This window comes from Electrona antarctica, assembly GCF_951216825.1.
Source record: "Electrona antarctica genome assembly, chromosome: 5".
Classification (NCBI taxonomy): domain Eukaryota; kingdom Metazoa; phylum Chordata; class Actinopteri; order Myctophiformes; family Myctophidae; genus Electrona; species Electrona antarctica.
In genome coordinates, this window is record NC_136810.1 from 45185867 (window position 1) to 45204061 (window position 18195).

At 45.0% G+C, this 18195-nt stretch overlaps 1 protein-coding gene across 2 annotated transcripts in view; it reads left to right on the forward strand.

The window, feature by feature from the left end:
- Window positions 1–18195, forward strand: part of znf423 (zinc finger protein 423) — a 185651-nt gene that overhangs the window by 45840 nt on the left and 121616 nt on the right. For both annotated transcript variants that reach the window (XM_079501668.1, XM_079501669.1), the window contains exon 3: window positions 14374–14565. In XM_079501668.1, the coding sequence (XP_079357794.1) occupies window positions 14374–14565 (192 nt within the window). The remainder of the gene's footprint in view (window positions 1–14373; window positions 14566–18195) is intronic.

Below are 18195 nucleotides of genomic sequence, written 5' to 3' on the forward strand. Positions count from 1 at the left end.
TAGGGATTTAGCTGACTACTTTTTAGAGGTACAGAGCTTTGTAAAGTGGTGTGATGACAACCACCTTAAGGTGGCTGTCTTTTTAACATTAAGAACAATTGTTCTTGTTAAAAAGACACAGGAGATGGTGTTTGACCCCAAGAGTACTGGTGATCACAGGCCTGTGGTCATTCATGACTCGACCATCTCACAGGTTTTAAATGTTTTTTTTTTGTGGCTTTCGCCTTTATTTTATATTTTTTTTATGGAGGGACAGAGAGTAGGCTGACAGGAAATGGGGAGAGAGATGGGGGGTGACATGCAGTAAAGGCCGTCGGGATCGGGAGTCGAACCCGCGGCACTGCCAGACTGGATTACCAGCCAAGGTGCCTGGACCGCTGAGCTACGGCCCAGGCCCATCTCACAGGTTTTAAATGGAGAGTTTGTACTTCTGCCCTCTGGGAGAAGGTACAAAGAACCAAAGTGGAAGTAGCCTACTGTACATCAGGTTTAAAAAAATGTTTGTACCAGCATCAACTAAGATGTTGAACGAGGCTCTGAAACAGCAGTGAATGTGAGAGGTTAGATTACCCACACTGTGTGCAATTGTGTATGTTGTGTCTCTTATGTATTTTTTTTGTTTTTGTTTGTCACTGATGTTTTATGTGTGGCTGCAGCAGGGGTGAAAGCCCAAGACAAATTTCCCTCGTGGACAATAAAGTTTACCTTGACCTTGACCGTGACCAGCTAATTGGTAGTTAGGAACCAAATGGACCCTTATGGGTCTGTAACTCTGAGGGTCCTGAGAGTCCTGTGTTAATTTCACCATAGTATGTGCCATAGTAATTGTTGATCATTGTTGTTGATTTCTTTCATCGTGTCACAGTAAAGCAGTGTTGGGTCAGCTACATGTAGCTCTACTTGCCCAACACTGGTTGTAATTATTCATTTGATGTTTTTTTCCCAGTAACAATTGAGGCTCGAATACCTGCACGTATAGTGGAGTAGGCAATAGGTCTATTAAAGTTAATTGATAGGCCTATTAGCTATGATTCACTGTTATCTGCAGTGTTGGGCAGGTTAAGCTACATGTAGCTGACCCAACACTGCAAAACAGTGAATCATTGCTAATAGGCCTATTAATTAACTGTAATAGACCTATTGCATACTCCACTAATGCAGGTATTCCAGCTGGGAAAAAAACGGAAAAAAACAACCCATCAAATAAATAATTAAAACCAGTGTTTGGCAAGTTAAGCTACATGTAGCTGACCCAACACGCACTTGACAATGTATTATAGTAAATGGTGCATTTATATTAGCGCTTTCATCCAAAGCGCTGTACATAGACTGTGCATTACATTCTCCCATTCACACACATTCACACACCGATTTGCAGAGGAAACCATGAACCAACCTGCATATCGGGAGCAATTTAGGGTTCAGCATCTTGCTCAAGGACACTTCCACACTAACTCTGGGGGAGCCAGGGATTGAACTGGGAACCTCGCGGTTCCCGTCCGCCCGCTATAACCCTGATCCACTGCCGGGTCTGCCGCCCACGTTTGCGTTAAATTTCACTAATTCCCACACACACATTCATAAGCTGACGGCAGAGGCAGCTATGCAAGGCAAAGAAGGCATTCCAATTGCTCGTCTGGAGCAGTTAGGGGTTCAGTGAATTGCTCAAGAACAACACCACATGATACCAGGAGGACCGGCGATCAAAATAAAATAAAACTTCCAGTTCCCAGAAAATGACAGCATTCAGTCTTTCATAGTTTTCTGTGAATTTAAACTCATTTGACTCGACCTGAGCAGCCATCTGCCCTGCAAGGAGACAAACATTGAGAGTTATTAGCGGCACACACACTGTTTGGTTTGGGTATGATGTAACCCCTGTCGCTGTTTTTGTTCTTCTTGCTTATAGGGCGGTATGTTAACCCATTCAGGACGGCATTATGTTATACTTTAGCAAAAAATTGTGAAAATGTGGCGCAAATTTTTGAATATATATTCTTTCAGAGCAAACGTTTTAACTGAAATATTAGCTTCTGGGGGGGGGGGTCCCTGGAACAACATATTTTCAGATGGGGGTCGGCGGCCAATTAAATATAGTTTTTGGGGTCCTTGACATGAAAAACTTTGAGAACCACTGACATAGAAACAGGTTTTTCCACTTGGAACTTATTATTATTATTATTATTATTATTATTATTATTTTATTTTCTCTTTTCTTTTCTTTGTTTCCCCATTGTTGTTTTTATATACATTGTTGTTAGCTTTTTTTTTTTAAGTAACTGTCTTGTATTGTCTTGTATTGTGTTGTCCTTGTGTCTATGTAAAAAGAAAAACCCTCAAAATAAATGATGATGAAAAAAAAAGAAAAAAAAAAAAAGAAACAGGTTTTTCAGAAAACTGTGGTAGAATCTGCTCTCGGGTCTAAATGGGTTAATTTCCATTGGCTCTGCCAGCTGTCTGTATATCATGGCCCAATGTGTAGACTGCTACGGACTAACAGAGGAGAATGGCTGCCTTGTGCTCGCACTGTTTGGTTTCTAAACATTCTGCTAGAAGTTGGACGCACACTTTTTCCACCTTCCGATGGCCAGGCCTGCTGTGTGTTCGTGTGTACAGCAGTGGTGTAACGTAACTAAGTACATTTACTTAAGTACTGTACTTAAGTGCAATTTGCCAAAAAAAAATTGTACTTATTAATTTCAAGCAAATATTTAACTTTTACCCCACTACAATTAATTGAAAACTTTAGTTACTAGTTACTTTGTAGATTTTGATTTTTCATTAAAAAATGTCGGCCATGAAAATAGCCAATCTACAAGCTCTGTACTTTAAGTACATTTTGATACCAATACTTGTGTGCGTGCGTGCGCTTTTGGCATTAATTTCTCTGGTCTCCAGAGTGTGTCCCAGCCAGGCCACTGTGTAAGCTCCTGCTGCCAATTATTATTTTATTTTTCCCCCTTCATTTTTCTCCCTTTCTCTCCCAATTTAGTTATTATTATGCCAATTTCCAGTTGCCTCATGCGTTAGTCTTTGTCACTGATCACCCCTACCCATGAGCATTTCTGAGGAGGCTAGTGCCCTCTTATATACAGCTTTTTCTAAACACAGTGCAACTGTTTTAATTCAGCTCGGGGCTTATATATATATATATATATATATATATATATATATATACCAAATGGACCTGTCACTCAGAGTTAACATTGATTGATTTTACAATATAAATTGTGGGTCCCAGAGATAGAAATGCCATGTCAAACTGGGGGTCTTACGAAATTAAACGGGCTGAACTTGAGAATCACTCACTCTTATGGGGGTCCTTGGCATATCTTTTCAAATGGGGGTCCGCGGGCTAATAAATGTCAATTTAAATTTGGGGGTCCTTGACATGAAAAGGGGTGTAGGCCACCACACATCTCCTCCGATACACATGGAGTCACCAGCCACTTGTTTTCACCTGATGACTTTCACCAGGAGGACTCAGGACGCGACACCTGACAACAATGATGATAATCATTATTGATAATTAGATCTGCAGAGAGAAAAAAAACAACCACAGGTCTCCCATATACTACGCGACTACGCGTTGCTTCTAGCCCATTAAACCCTCTCTCTGCGTAAACCCGACCTGAGCTCTGTACTTGTTCCACTCTTTTGTCCCTCTACATCAAATATCTTAATAGCCCACGTACAAGCTCACACGTCCCAACGTTTAGGCATCATGCTGGGGTTCAAGTGGCTACTGTAGTTACTACATTGTTCATGGGCAAATAATACAAAAGGATATACTGTATTATTTGGCATGCCTTCCTTCTCCGTCTCTCCTGTAAGCTTTAGTGTTTATTAGGCTTTGCATCGCTTACATAACTACCTTACTGATCTGACTTTAAAATGGGGATCACATACACGCACGCACGCACGCACGCACGCACGCACGCACGCACGCACGCACGCACACACACACACACACACACACTCTTATACGTGCTCTCGCAAAGCCTAACGAGCAGCAATTAGTGGGTCCCAGCTAGGCGTGGCCAGGATGTGTAACATCACTCTTGCACTGTGGACTCTGCTAATTCACTTGTCTTTATCTAATTACCCTGCACGCACGCACGCACGCACGCACGCACGCACGCACGCACGCACGCACGCACGCACGCACGCACGCACGCACGCATGCACACACACACAGACACAGACACAGACACACTCACACTCACTGAATATATCTTTCTTGAAGATATGCAGAGTGACCTCATTATTTCTGAGGTATTCATTTGGCATTTGCTTTTATCTGTTAATAAACAGCCCATTGTCTGTTGGACTCTGACTGGACCGCTGCTTATTAAACCTGTCCTCTTGGGATGTGTAGTCTGAAACTGTTATTTAACACAAACCATAACGCCGTTTGTGAGAGTATTATACATCTATCAAATGTAAAAAAAAAAATCTTTTTCTTTTTTGAATAGTTTAGACATGCTTGTCTACTGGATTTAAACCACTTGCGTGTATCTTGTTTGACCAGAGTCCATCAGGACACAAGTGTTTAATTCAACCTAGTGTATGTTGCAGGGACTTTGGGATGTGACACACCCACTGGCCCTAAGTTAACCCAGACATGGAGAACTGGCCCGGCCTGTTGTGATGCTGTCTGTTTTGGACTGTTTTAGCACATCTACAAGCTCACAAAGCGTTGCTCGCTTGCAGATCTGCTATTTTGAACTTTAGCTGCAGTCACTTATAGTTAGCAGTTAGCACTTTTTGTGTTGGGGAATAATTCATATTTTACAAATTGCGCACCTTAGCTGGAGAATGTCATGCAGAAGTGTTCTTCTGGATTGCTTTCCACTGTACATTACTTAAGGCATATTCAGTGATTTCACTTCATTCAAATATCACTTATGTTTTCTTATTTTTTGGATAATCCTCCCTACTATAAAGTGTGCTGACCATATAAGGAGTTCCTCCCTGTCCCCAGTGAGCCCCTGGGGTCAAAAAACCCTAGTTTCGGTTTGGGCTTTGGGTGGCAAACCCTTCATCCAATCAGGATGAGAGGGGCCTTCCTCCAATCATGATCGAGTGGGGCTGGCATTGGTGCTCGTGCTGTTGGTCTGTTGTACTTCCCCCCACTGTAGAGCGTGTGCATGTGCACATCTTGTTACCGGGTGGACCGGGTTTTTTTCCAAATCACTGAATGCTCCTTTAAACTATAGTAACTCCCAGCATGCCTTGCACAGGTAACCCGAAAAGTGCCTGTATGAAACTATAGAACGAATGTGTGATTGGATGAAGTGAATCAAGTGAATGAGAAGGTGACGCTGAGGCCCAATGAACGGCCGGCAGCAACTCACTGAGTTTCCTGACTGAACTTGCTCTACGCATGTCTGTGACAGGCGCGATGCTCACCTGCATGGCATCCTATAGTTTCTATGGTTTCAATGCACAGATTAATATTTTCCTTTAATACGTTTTCTTTTTCTTTTTTCAATAATCAGTTTGACATCTACTGTAAGGCCTAATATTTCTACATTTGCTACACATTACTATAAAATGTGTGGATACTGATAGTCATAATGGCATAAACAATGCACTGAAGGGTAAATTCAGTGCATTGTAGACGAAAAAAACAAGACAAATTTCCACACGTGGACAATATATGAAACTATCTAACTAACTAATTTAGGTCTGTTCACAACTGTCCATGTTCAAATCATGCATTATTATTATTATTATTATTATTTCAATTCACCAATGAAATGATCGGTACTTAAGACTAAGAGGAAGGTGTATTGAAACTAAAAGGTACAGAGAGAGAGAGGGAGGGGGAGAAGGGGAGAGAGAGAGAGAGATTGAGAGAGAGACACTGGCAAATACTATGCTTCATCCACGTGATTTCACTGTAGCTGTTCCATGTTCACGTTCCATTTATGTATTTTTGTTTTGATGTGCTGATCTGATGCATTTGTGTTTCCACGTCTGAAGCAGTGTTAAGTGTGTGTGTGTGTGTGTGTGTGTGTGTGTGTGTGTGTGTGTGTGTGTGTGTGTGTGTGTGTGTGTGTGTGTGTGTGTGTGTGTGTGTGTGTGTGTGTGTGTGTGTGTGTGTGTGTGTGTGTGTGTGTGTGTGTGTGTGTGTGTGTGTGTGTGTGCGCGCGCGCGTGTGGATGCTCCTGGCGTAGGGACAGCCTGTGACTCAGAGATAATGGTTCTCTGTAGAGTGAGCGAGTGTGTGAGTGTGTGCGCACGTTTGTGTGTGTTTTTGTGCCTGTGTGTGTGCGTGTTTTTGTGCCTGTGTGGGGCTGCAGCCTTTCCAGCTGGCACACAGGGATGTGTGTGCATGTGCGAGTTCGAGAGAGACACACACACACAGACATATAGTCAGAGATGGGGGTGTGTGCATGTTAGGACCCTCTGCAGTACTATTCAATCAATACTCCCCCCCCCCCCCCCCCCCTTAACACATTCAGGGCGGGAACCCCTTTTGGTGTTTTAACCATTATTTTAAACTTTAGCTGTTGGAAAATAGCAGATCTACAAGCTTGTATAGATCTGCTATTTCTGAAAAATCGTGAAAATGTGGCGCAAATCTTTGAATATATATTCTTGCTTCTGGGGGGTCCCTGGAACAACATATTTTCAGATGGGGGTCGGCGGTCAATTACAGATAATTTTTGTGGTCCTTGACATGAAATAGTTTGAGAATCACTGACATTGAAACGTAGGGTTTTTCAGAAAACTGTCATGATTTAGAAGACATTTCTGGGATCTGGTCTCAGTCCTAAATGGGTTAAAGGCCTCGGAACTCCCCCTGGGAGACGCCTATGCGTGCAATAAGTACCCCTGGTGCTGCTCTCTGGTGGTGGACGTGTGGCCTAAGAGTTTCAGGAGGGGAAGATGGAGAAGAGTACAACGTGGTTCGTTCGGTGTTGAGAAAGGACGATGGGAGCCTCGGTTAGGGTCAGAGTTCAACCTAAGGATGCAATCGTTTGCAGTGGTGCAAAGTAACTAAGTACATTTACTCAAGTACTGCAGTACTTAACCCATTTAGGACTGAGACATGACAGTTTTCAAACTATTTCATGTCAAGGACACCCAGAATTATCTGTATTTGGCCGTGGACAATATGTGGGACCCCCCCCAGGGACCCCCCCCAGAAGCAAAGATTTGTGTTAAAAACGTTCGCTCTGAAAGAATATATAGTCAAAGATTTGTGCCACATTTTCACAATTCTTCGAAAATAACAGATCTATACGCTTTTAACTCAAATCTTTGCTTCTGGGGGGGTCCCTGGGGGGGTCCCTGGGGGGGTCCCTATGTGAGTACCCTTCCCACCACTGGTCATTTGAGAGAGGAAGAGGACCAGGAAGAAGAGGTTTGGGACTTGAGGATATTGATTGGCTGGAGGAAGGGGGGGGGGGGTGTTGGAGCAGAAGAAGAGGAGGATGAAGGCATTGTGAAGGAGAGGACCAGCCTGGGACACATACCATTTTCGCGTTTCTGATCCGGTCTGGAGAGAACCTACTTCATGTTTGTAGTCCAGTGGTTCTCAACCTTTTCAACCCGGGGAAAGCAACACAAAACGGCACCGAAAAAACAGAACCACCGTGTTGTTTTTTCTTATGGTCTTTTTTCATATCCGTGGCCTAGACCGGATCACACGGGCCAGTTTGGAACGCATACTAGGCTTTCCTTGGAGGTGTAAAGAGTGGTGATATGACGCGAGGTAAAGGTTAGGAGAGGAGAGAGGAGTGAGTTCTGTAAAGTGTGGTGATATGACGCGAGGTAAAGGTTAGGAGAGGAGAGAGGAGTGAGTTCTGTAAAGTGTGGTGATATGAGGAGAGGTAGAGGTTAGGAGAGGAGAGAGGAGTGAGTTCTGTAAAGTGTGGTGATATGACGCGAGGTAGAGGTTAGGAGAGGAGAGAGGAGTGAGTCCTGTAAAGTGTGGTGATATGACGTGAGGTAAAGGTTAGGAGAGGAGAGAGGAGTGAGTTCTGTAAAGTGTGGTGATATGACGCAAGGTAGAGGTTAGGAGAGGAGACAGGAGTGAGTTCTGAGAGCAATCATGAATAAGTCATAGAACAAACAAGGCAAGCACAAGGCGAGATGGGGAGCAGGGAGAGAGAGAGACGGGGAAAAAAGCTGGAGATGCTAACGGGGTCACTTACGGCTGATTTTACTTGGTTTGCGTGCCAGTGTCGCACACCGAAAATAGCCAATTGGCTATTTCTGTTGTGTGCGACCACATATGAATTAGACCACAGATGGAAGCATGGTTGTGCATACACATAGAATAGTGTGATGCATCGTATCGTAGAATCGAATCGAATCGTTACCTGGTGAATAGTAGGCGAATTGAATTGAGAGGCCAGTGCCAATGCACACCTCCAGAGGAGACAACAGAATTTGTCCCCCCTATAGTGTTGATTTTGACAGCAAATTTGACATTTTCATTTAGTTTGTCATATTTAGTCACAGGCTGAAATGTTTTAGTGTTAGTCAACTAAATATCATAAGATTTTAGTTGACTAAATGTACAGTTGACTCAACTCAACCCTGGCTAAGGACTACTTTAACGCCTTTTTAATGATATCCCGCACCGCCAACGACACCTTTAACGTGTTAATTAGCGCTCTATTTAATGATACAACTATGAAGTTGGCTTACCGCTAATCAAAGCTCCCCTCGAGCGATAGCTCCGTGTTCCATTGCTTCCCCTTCAGGCACAATGCATTGTAAAAAGAGCAAGGTGGTGGATGAGGCCTTTCTAGGCCTTTTTAAGAGTTTTCCATTTCAAATCGCGCTGGATAAATAAAGCGACTGTGTTTAGTGGCTCAATAGCTCTTCCCCGTGACCGCACATCTAAAATATGAACGCATCTAAAGACTCTTAGCGAGTGATTCATCCGATCGACGCGGCCACCTTCACCATTGTTGTTGTCAGTAGAGGAGGAGGCCGTCTTCTTCTACAGCCAAATAGAATGGTGGTGAGCGGTGGCGGTTGCTGAACTATCGGCACCCCCTGCTGGCCTGGAATGAGTTAAGTCGACTAAAAGGTATTTCGGTAGGCCTTGATGGCGTCATAATGGCAGATTTCCCACTTGGTTACATGCTGAAAATAGCCGATCTACAAGCTCACAACGCGTGGCAACGATGTGAGCGGTTAGACTAATGATCAGAGCGGTTTGTGAACAGCTACAGCAAGTAGTTGTTCACACTTAAAGAAACAACTGCAGTAGATATGAGAGAGAGAGAGAGAGAGAGAGCCAGAGAGAGGTCTCATCTGGCTCCTCCCCCCGTTGCTATGACAGCAGGTTGTGTTGGCATGTGCTGGATTTGGCACTGCCCTCACCCCTGGCATCAAGGCACCTTGGGGAGTGTGTGTGTGTGTGTGTGTGTGTGTGTGTGTGTGTGTGTGTGTGTGTGTGTGTGTGTGTGTGTGTGTGTGTGTGTGTGTGTGTGTGTGTGTGTGTGTGTGTGTGTGTGTGTGTGTGTGTGTGTGTGTGTGTGTGTGTGTGTGTGTGTGTGTGTGTGTGTGCATGCGCACGTGCTCATGCATATGCCCATGAATGTGAAGTTTAATTTATTCAGAATCTCTAGAAGTCTGTTTTCTGGTTGGAGCTGTTTGTTATAAACCCTTCAACAGTTTATATGCATGTACTTCTTTCGATACAGAACATCCTGTGTGTGCGTGTGCGCGTGCATGCGTCCGTGCGTGTGCGTACATCCGTGCGTGTGCGTGCGTGCGAGAAAGTACCACCAAATAAGCTGATCGTAAGAGGTCAGAAATCAAAGCCAAACTGTTGCATAATATACTGTATAAGATTTACAGTAAGAATAAAGAAACCTCAAACCTTTTCAAAGCAAATCTACATTTCCTTGATGAGTATAATGGATTCTACCTCAGTCTGTTCAGCTATCCCAGAGTATCTCTTTAAATGTTTATTGTTTAATCCATTTTGACCTGAGATCAGATTCTAAAACTGTCTTCTACATCCTGACAGTTTTCTGAAAAAGCTATGTTTTTATGTCAGTCGTTCTTCGATTTTTCAAAAATAGCAGACCTACAAGCTCGTAGCACGCCACTCTGTGGCCAAATGATCATGTAGTGTAGCTGAGTGAGTTCTTTACCCTGCTTTTGATGACCCCCTAGTAGATTCATTGACATTCGTGAATACCGTCCTTGCATACTTGGCAACTGTATGCATTTGAATGCATATCTGCTCACGTGTATGAGTCTATTCAAATGTCCGTGTGCGTGAGCATTTGTGGTTGTGTGTGCATGGCATGCTGCATGCATTTATTCACATGGACACGTGTGTGTGTGTGTATGTGTGTGGCGTGTGTGTGTGTGTGTGTGTGTGTGTGTGTGCGCACTGCACATGCAGTGCATGTGGGCCAGACGGTGCTCTCACCACTGGACAGATGGCCAACACCCTCCCTCTTTTCCTCCATCCCTCCCTCCATCCATCCCTCCCTCTGTGTGTCCACTTCCCCCTTCCTCTGTTGCACACCTCTAGACCCCATCCCTCGTTCCCTAACTCCCTTTCACACACCTCTGTTCATCTCTTGCACTTTGGCGAGTCGGCTCCGAAAATATATCAGAACCAATAACCAACATAATCTTGCTCATGTAGGTGAATCAATGAACCACTTACACCCCCATGCAGCATCCATATTGTGGGGCAATATTGACCACCCTGTTTGAATGCTGTCCATGCACTGAAAGGGACAAAATCACCTTTAATCAGACCATTGAATGCTCTCAGTAGCCGTCTACTGACCTCCCAAGATCTCAGTAGCTCACGTAAGTCCCCTAACCTCATATCAGTCTTAACCGTCCACGTAAGTCCCCTATAACCTCATATCAGTCTTAACCGGCCACGTAAGTCCCCTAACCTCATATCAGTCTTAACCGGCCACGTATGTCCCCTAACCTCATATCAGTCTTAACCGGCCACGTAAGTCCCCTAACCTCATATCAGTCTTAACCGGCCACGTAAGTCCCCTAACCTCATATCAGTCTTAACCGGCCACGTAAGTCCCCTAACCTCATATCAGTCTTAACCGGCCACGTAAGTCCCCTAACCTCGATCATATCAGTCTTAACCGGCCACGTAAGTCCCCTATAACCTCATATCAGTCTTAACCGGCCACGTAAGTCCCCTAACCTCATATCAGTCTTAACCGGCCACGTATGTCCCCTAACCTCATATCAGTCTTAACCGGCCACATAAGTCCCCTAACCTCATATCAGTCTTAACCGGCCACGTAAGTCCCCTAACCTCATATCAGTCTTAACCGGCCACGTAAGTCCCCTAACCTCGATCATATCAGTCTTAACCGGCCACGTAAGTCCCCTATAACCTCATATCAGTCTTAACCGGCCACGTAAGTCCCCTAACCTCATATCAGTCTTAACCGGCCACGTATGTCCCCTAACCTCATATCAGTCTTAACCGGCCACGTAAGTCCCCTAACCTCATATCAGTCTTAACCGGCCACGTATGTCCCCTAACCTCATATCAGTCTTAACCGGCCACGTATGTCCCCTAACCTCATATCAGTCTTAACCGGCCACGTAAGTCCCCTAACCTCATATCAGTCTTTTTTTTTTTTTTTTTTTAAGATATTTTTGACATGCAGTAAAGGCCGTGTCGGGCTCGGGAGTCGAACCCGCGGCACACTGCGACTGGATTACCAGTCGGGTGCCCAGACGGTTACGCCACCGCCTGGGCCCTCATATCAGTCTTAACCGGCCACGTAAGTCCCCTAACCTCATATCAGTCTTAACCGGCCACGTAAGTCCCCTAACCTCATATCAGTCTTAACCGGCCACGTAAGACCCCTAACCTCATATCAGTCTTAACCGGCCACGTAAGTCCCCTAACCTCGCACCCACAGCTAATAGAGCACCGCTCACTGTTTGATCAAAGTCGAGCCTGGTTTCGATATATCATTTAAAATGTTTGTAACTGAGCGGTTAGAAGCAGCCACATCTCCCAGAGTCTGGGCACATGTAAGGAGGGTATTTCCAGAAAGGACACAATGTAAATAAGTACCAACAACTTTCATAGAACACAGAGTAACGATCCTGGGCATTACATAATACTGCAAACATTCTGACAGACAAGAGATTCAGTGTAGTTAGTAGAGTGAAAAAAGTAGGTTCCCCAAGTACAGAGACTTGGGGGACCTCGGTCAATGAAGCATATATACTAGTGTTCAAGTCAAATAATATGTTCTATGTACTTGCTGGTGGTCTGGAGTTCTAGAGGCCAGCGGCTGTGCTTTTCTCCAATCAAAAGGAGACTGCGTCCAGGTCCAATGCTGTGACTAAAATGTTGTCGTTAAGCAGCGTTAGCCAAGACCCCTTTTTAGGGGCTAGAATTGTGTATGTTGCCTGGTAACCTCGGCTCATTCAGCACTCTATCAGGAAGTGTAAAAAGCTGTTGGGGCCTCGAGTGGCTCGACTGGCACGGCCCCAACGCTGCCAGCTGGGTGCTGCTGAGATGAACAAGGACTGAAGAGAGAGAGGAGGCGGAGAAAGAGAAGATTTTTAACTTCTTCCTCTGTCGTTGGCACGGTCGTTTTGCCCCTATTGCTCCTTATTAGTTGGGGCACTTGCTGTGTTGATGATACCTGAATGAAAAATAAAAATACAATATTTGACTGGTTGTTGTTGTTGTTATTGTTGTTGTCGTCGTTTTTTTGGAGGGCGTTTCGGGGGCTAAGAATGTCTGCTGAGTGTAGAGTTGTCTCAGCGGCTGTTATTCGGCAGGGCTTGTGTGTGGGGGTGTATTCTCAGAACGTTGGTGTGAGGTAAAATTCTGGAGGGGGAGCAGGGCTCCATCTTGGATGCAATTAGAGGGGAACCGGGAGGCGAGAAGCAAGCATGGCAGGTAGAACACTTCCCAGCCCTCCCTCTCCCTTTACTTATTTATTTTTAAGATATATTTTTTGGCTTTTTCTGCCTTTTATTGATAGGTTGAAAGTAGTCTGACAGGAAATGGGGGGGAAGACGCAGCCTAGGTGCCCAGACGGTTGAGCCCCTTTATTTACATTTTAATTATACTTTCCCCAAGAAGTACATTGCTCTCATTGTATCCTTCTTTGTGTCCTCTCTGTCTAATATATTTATCTAACCCCTCTCCTCTCCTCTCCTCTCCTCTCCTCTCCTCTCCTCTCCTCTCCTCTCCTCTCCTCTCCTCTCCTCTCCTCCCCTCTGTCTCTAGAGTCAGTCTTATTGGAGCCTGAGCGTTTATAATGTGATAATAAGGTGTGAAAATGGAGACACAATGGAGAGAATGGAGAATTGGCCAGACACAGTCTAACACTGGTCCTCCCTTATGCACTGCCTCTCTGCCACCAGGACGCACATGCACACACACGTATAAACAAATTGAAACACACACACACACACACACACACACACACACACACACACACACACACACACACGTGCGCGCGCCGTCTGGGAATCGGAAGGTCGCCGGTTGGATCCTCGGCTACTCCAGGTTTCATGTGGAAGTGTCCCTGAGCAAGACGATTAAACCCCTAAATGCTCCCCTGGTGCAGCGGTTAAAAATACCTCCCACTGCTCCTAATAGTTAGATGGATAAATATAGAGGATTATGTTTCAGGTGCAAAATGTACTTGACAAATACCCAAATAACAACACCAAGCACGCACGCACGTTGCACATATCAATGACACAATGCAAAAAAAAAAAGAGAAAAGGGAAGCAGGTAAAAGTACAAATTGTGCCTGTGAGATAAAGACCTCTCCAGGGGCTTACGGAAATATCTCACCTCAAAAGAAGAAAGCTTTAATCCATTGAGACCTGGAACGCATCCATGTCACGTTAGCGTTTAACCACATTAACCATTAAACCGGGAACCCCTTTTGGTGTTTTAAACATTATGTTATAATTTAGCTATTGAAAAATAGCAGATCTACAAGCTCATAGCGCGCCACCGAGTGGCGCGCTATGAACTTGTAGGTCTGCTATTTTTGAAAAATCGTTAAAATGTGCCTCAAATCTTTCCGAAAATTGTCATGATTTAGAAAAGTTTTTTTTTAAATTTCGACGTCAGGCCTGAATGGGTTAAGCTGACAAAGACAAAGCTGAATGGGATAATAGAAACTACACAGGACAATAACATTCAACAAGGAAGATAATGTTATGCCAAGAAGGAAAATGCATAAATCACAAGTAAAGGAAAGTAGAGGGGATTAAAATAGCTCTGATGCACGTAATAAAATCAAAGGGAAGCCGGCGCCGCCCGCGAGTGGTGGTGGTGATGAATTTTGCGTGTGTGTGTCTGTGTGCGTTAGCGCTCGACCGCTCACGTTTCCACGCTTGTATCCTCAGATGTGCCGGCGGGCGGCGACCAAGAGGCGGAGCCTAAAGAAGGCCAGGGGCTGGAGGACGGCGACCACGAGGACCACGAGGACCGCGACGACGACCTGGACGACGAGTCCATCTTCACCTGCGACAACTGTCAGCAGGACTTTGACTGTCTGGCCGAGCTGACGGAGCACAGGACCAACCACTGCCCTGCCGGTAAGACTGGACTACACCATGTGGTTTTCAACAGTTTTCATATCAAGGCTCCATTATTTAGTCTGCATTTGAGCCACGGACCACCACTTGACCACCACTTGATGTCATTTAGCCTCTCAGACCCGCCCCGAAACTTTTTGTTATCGTTGGATACGATTTTTGTCCACATTTCCATGCTGTATTGATGTGGTACCATTAGGAGAGACAACAGGCAAAACACCAATCAAAATTATAATTCTTTTAACTCTTAAAATGAAACCAAATGGTCCACTACGGGTCCATTTGGTTTCATTTTACGCTCCCCTCAAGGACCACTGGTGGACCACTGGTTGAGAACCACGGGACTACACTACGAGTTGTTTCTCTTCACCCTGTGCCAATGCGGGCTCTCTGGTATGCACACATTGCCATTTTGGAAACCTTCCCTATACTTCCTTCACAGGTAATGAAGGCTCTGTTCCATTCTGGTCAAACAGAGTCAGGGTGCTGCTACACCAGTGGGTCTCAAAGTGTCCTTGAGACCCAGATCCAAATGGCCCTGTACGGTTGTGTAACTCTGAGAGTGTACAGATGGTTCCATTTGTACACTCTCAGAGTTATGGGTGGTCCTTGAAATCAAGAAGTTTGAGAACCACTGCACACTAAATGGAACAGAGCCTTAATTAGTATCATCGGTAACACCTGTGAAGGAAGTAGGGAAGTGGCCTGGCAGTAGGAAGAGTTATTCTGTGTGCATATAGCCCATTGCCTAAGCTGTAATCTCTACATTGCCTACGCTACTCTCCCTCTGCCTACCTGGGGAAAGCCCCATACTGAGCTCGTGCTTCCTTCAATCAAGGCACGAGGAGTGAGCAGGCCGCTTGTTATCACCTGACAGGGGGGGAGTTTTGTGTAAAAGTACAAAAAAGTAGCCCAGCGGTGTGTCAATTATGGACGCTTTTCACTGAACAATAGACTCAATATTGTAATTATGCTCATTGCCAAATCGCCGCGATTGGCTCGTGATTGGCATTTATCGTAGCTACTATCTCAGCCGTGGCTTTCATTCATGTCAGGCAGGAGACCCAGGCCAGCACTGTGTTCTGCAGTCGAGCCTTTTTTCCCCCTTCTGCGTGATTTTCAGACCAGGAACCAGGTAGAACTGCATGGTTTTCAGACCAGGAACCAGTAGAGCTGCATGGTTTTCAGACCAGGGACCAGGTATAGAGCTGCATGGTTTTCAGACCAGGAACCAGGTAGAGCTGCATGGTTTTCAGACCAGGAACCAGGTAGAGCTGGATTGTCAGTGCTTTGAAGCATGTACAACTGTAGGAAGCACATGTTAATATGACGTGAAAATGTCTTTGCTGACCTACATGGTTTCATATATACTGGTCCCTAGGGGGCCATTTCTTTGAATAACATTTATGTGCGAATTCTAACGCCACGTTCTTCTCTGCATCTTTGAGCATTCATTTATCCAAATCTTTTCTGTATTGCGTTATAGTTAAAGTTAAAACAATGTCAGGGTTTTTTTGTGTATTCCCGCTGCACACTTTTAAGTAGTATTCGTTGCTGTTGGGAGGAAACCACCTAACTCCAATTTTTAGGTTGACTCCATAAATCAGTGCTATTGAACACCCTTTATGTCTGTGTGTGGTTAAAACAATATTAAACCAATGAAAAGTAGTAAAAGATGTACTTCGGACAAAACCTCTTAAAGCTGCTATAAGCAATATCTTTTTCAGTATTTCTCAAAATTTTAGTTGCCCCTTTTTTTATATTATTCAGGCAGCCAGCAATGGGTTAAATGCTCCAAAAAAAATCTCTTTGACACATCTAGGGGCCGCAATCTGCATTCAAAGATTTTCATAGAAGCTCTGTCATTCGTCGATTTGCCTGTCTACTTCCTGATTGGTTAGTCTTTTCTGTAGGGTTTTTTCTTTCGACCAATGACAAAGCTTCTAGGAAAATCTAGATGTTTCACAGAGATACATTTTTGGGGAGCGCTTTACTCATTGCTGGCTGTCTAAATACAAAAAAAAAAAGTAATTAAAATGTTGACATATTATTGCTTATAGCAAACTGTCTGCTATTGTCTGCTAACTCCACCACCTCTGCCCCTCTCATGCAAGTAATTAACAATATATAAAGTCACAACAAGTTAACAACACCACCTTTGATGAGGCAGTATTCCTTTGTTTTCAAATATAAGGTTGTCTTAATTTCCTGAAAACAAAAATATTTTTCATGTTCTGAAAAATGAACGTTTTGGAGTTGGGTGGTTTCTTCCCGACAGCAGAGATGCTTTTATCGTCAAGTTCAAGGAAGACGTCAAGGTGAAAAGCATGCACGACGAGGTTGCTTGCCTCATAGCCGAGGAATGATTCTGATAGGACGCCGCGGCTCGCCCACTTAACGATAAACCAATCCCGTCAGCCTCTGAGCGGTTTGTTCACTCCCCCCGCTGGCTTCTGAACACAGGTAGCTTTTGAATTCACTTATGCCCACGTGTTCCTCAGGGACATACTTGGACTCATGCACGCACACCTACACGCACACGCACGCACAAACCTACGCATGCATGCGAGCGCGCGCACACACACACACACACACACACACACACACACACACACACACACACACACACACACACACACACACACACACACGCTCAAACACTATCACACAATAGCCGTTATTAGTAGCAGTGTAATTAATGGAAGAGCTGAAAGGAACACGGCAGGGGCATCTGGTTCCTACAGATTAATCCAAACGCTCTCTTAACGAGCCAACACACGTCTGCGCACACACACACACACACACACACACACACACACACACACTATGAAACTGCACAGCACACAACAGCCTCTTAGCCTGTGTTTACTTTCGATAGGGGGGCCAGAGAGGGAGAGAGAGAGAGAGAGAGAGAGGGAGAGGAGAGAGAGGGAGAGAGAGAGAGGAGAGAGGGAGAGAGAGAGAGAGAGAGGGAGAGAGGGAGAGAGAGAGTGAGAGTGCACAGAGGTTTTGTGTGTGGTGTAGATGTTAAGGCCCCACCTGAGGATCCTCTTATGCTCCTGCTGGTCTGGGATTGAATCCCACCCGATCCATCACTCATTTGTCTCCTATTAACTGTGTGAGAGGATGAGAGGGGGGGGGGGGGGGGGGGGGGGGGGTATAAGCATGTCTAAATAACGGCAGTGGGTCGTGTGTGCGACCGACCCACTACTTGATATGTTTTGAACGGGTAGCGCACCTACATGTCAGATCGCGGTGGTCACATGAAGAGTAACGAAGAGGACAAAAAAATGTATAATTTGCAAAAGATGCAAGCGCTCAATTTACAGTCTTCTGTTTTTGTTTGGACAGTATGCCTATACGTGAATGTTTCCTATACCGTGTATAGCCCGATGATAGAGGAAATGTCTCGTCATAATCTGTGTCATTATATGTGGTTCTCTTTCTCTCTCTCTCTCTCTCTCTCTCTCTCTCTCTCTCTCTCTCTCTCTCTCTCTCTCTCTCTCTCAAGCAACATTCATACTCATTCTCATACTCGCTCGCTCGCTCGCACGCACGCACGCACGCACGGCACGCACGCACGCACGCACGCACGCACGCACGCACACACACGCACACACACACGCGCTG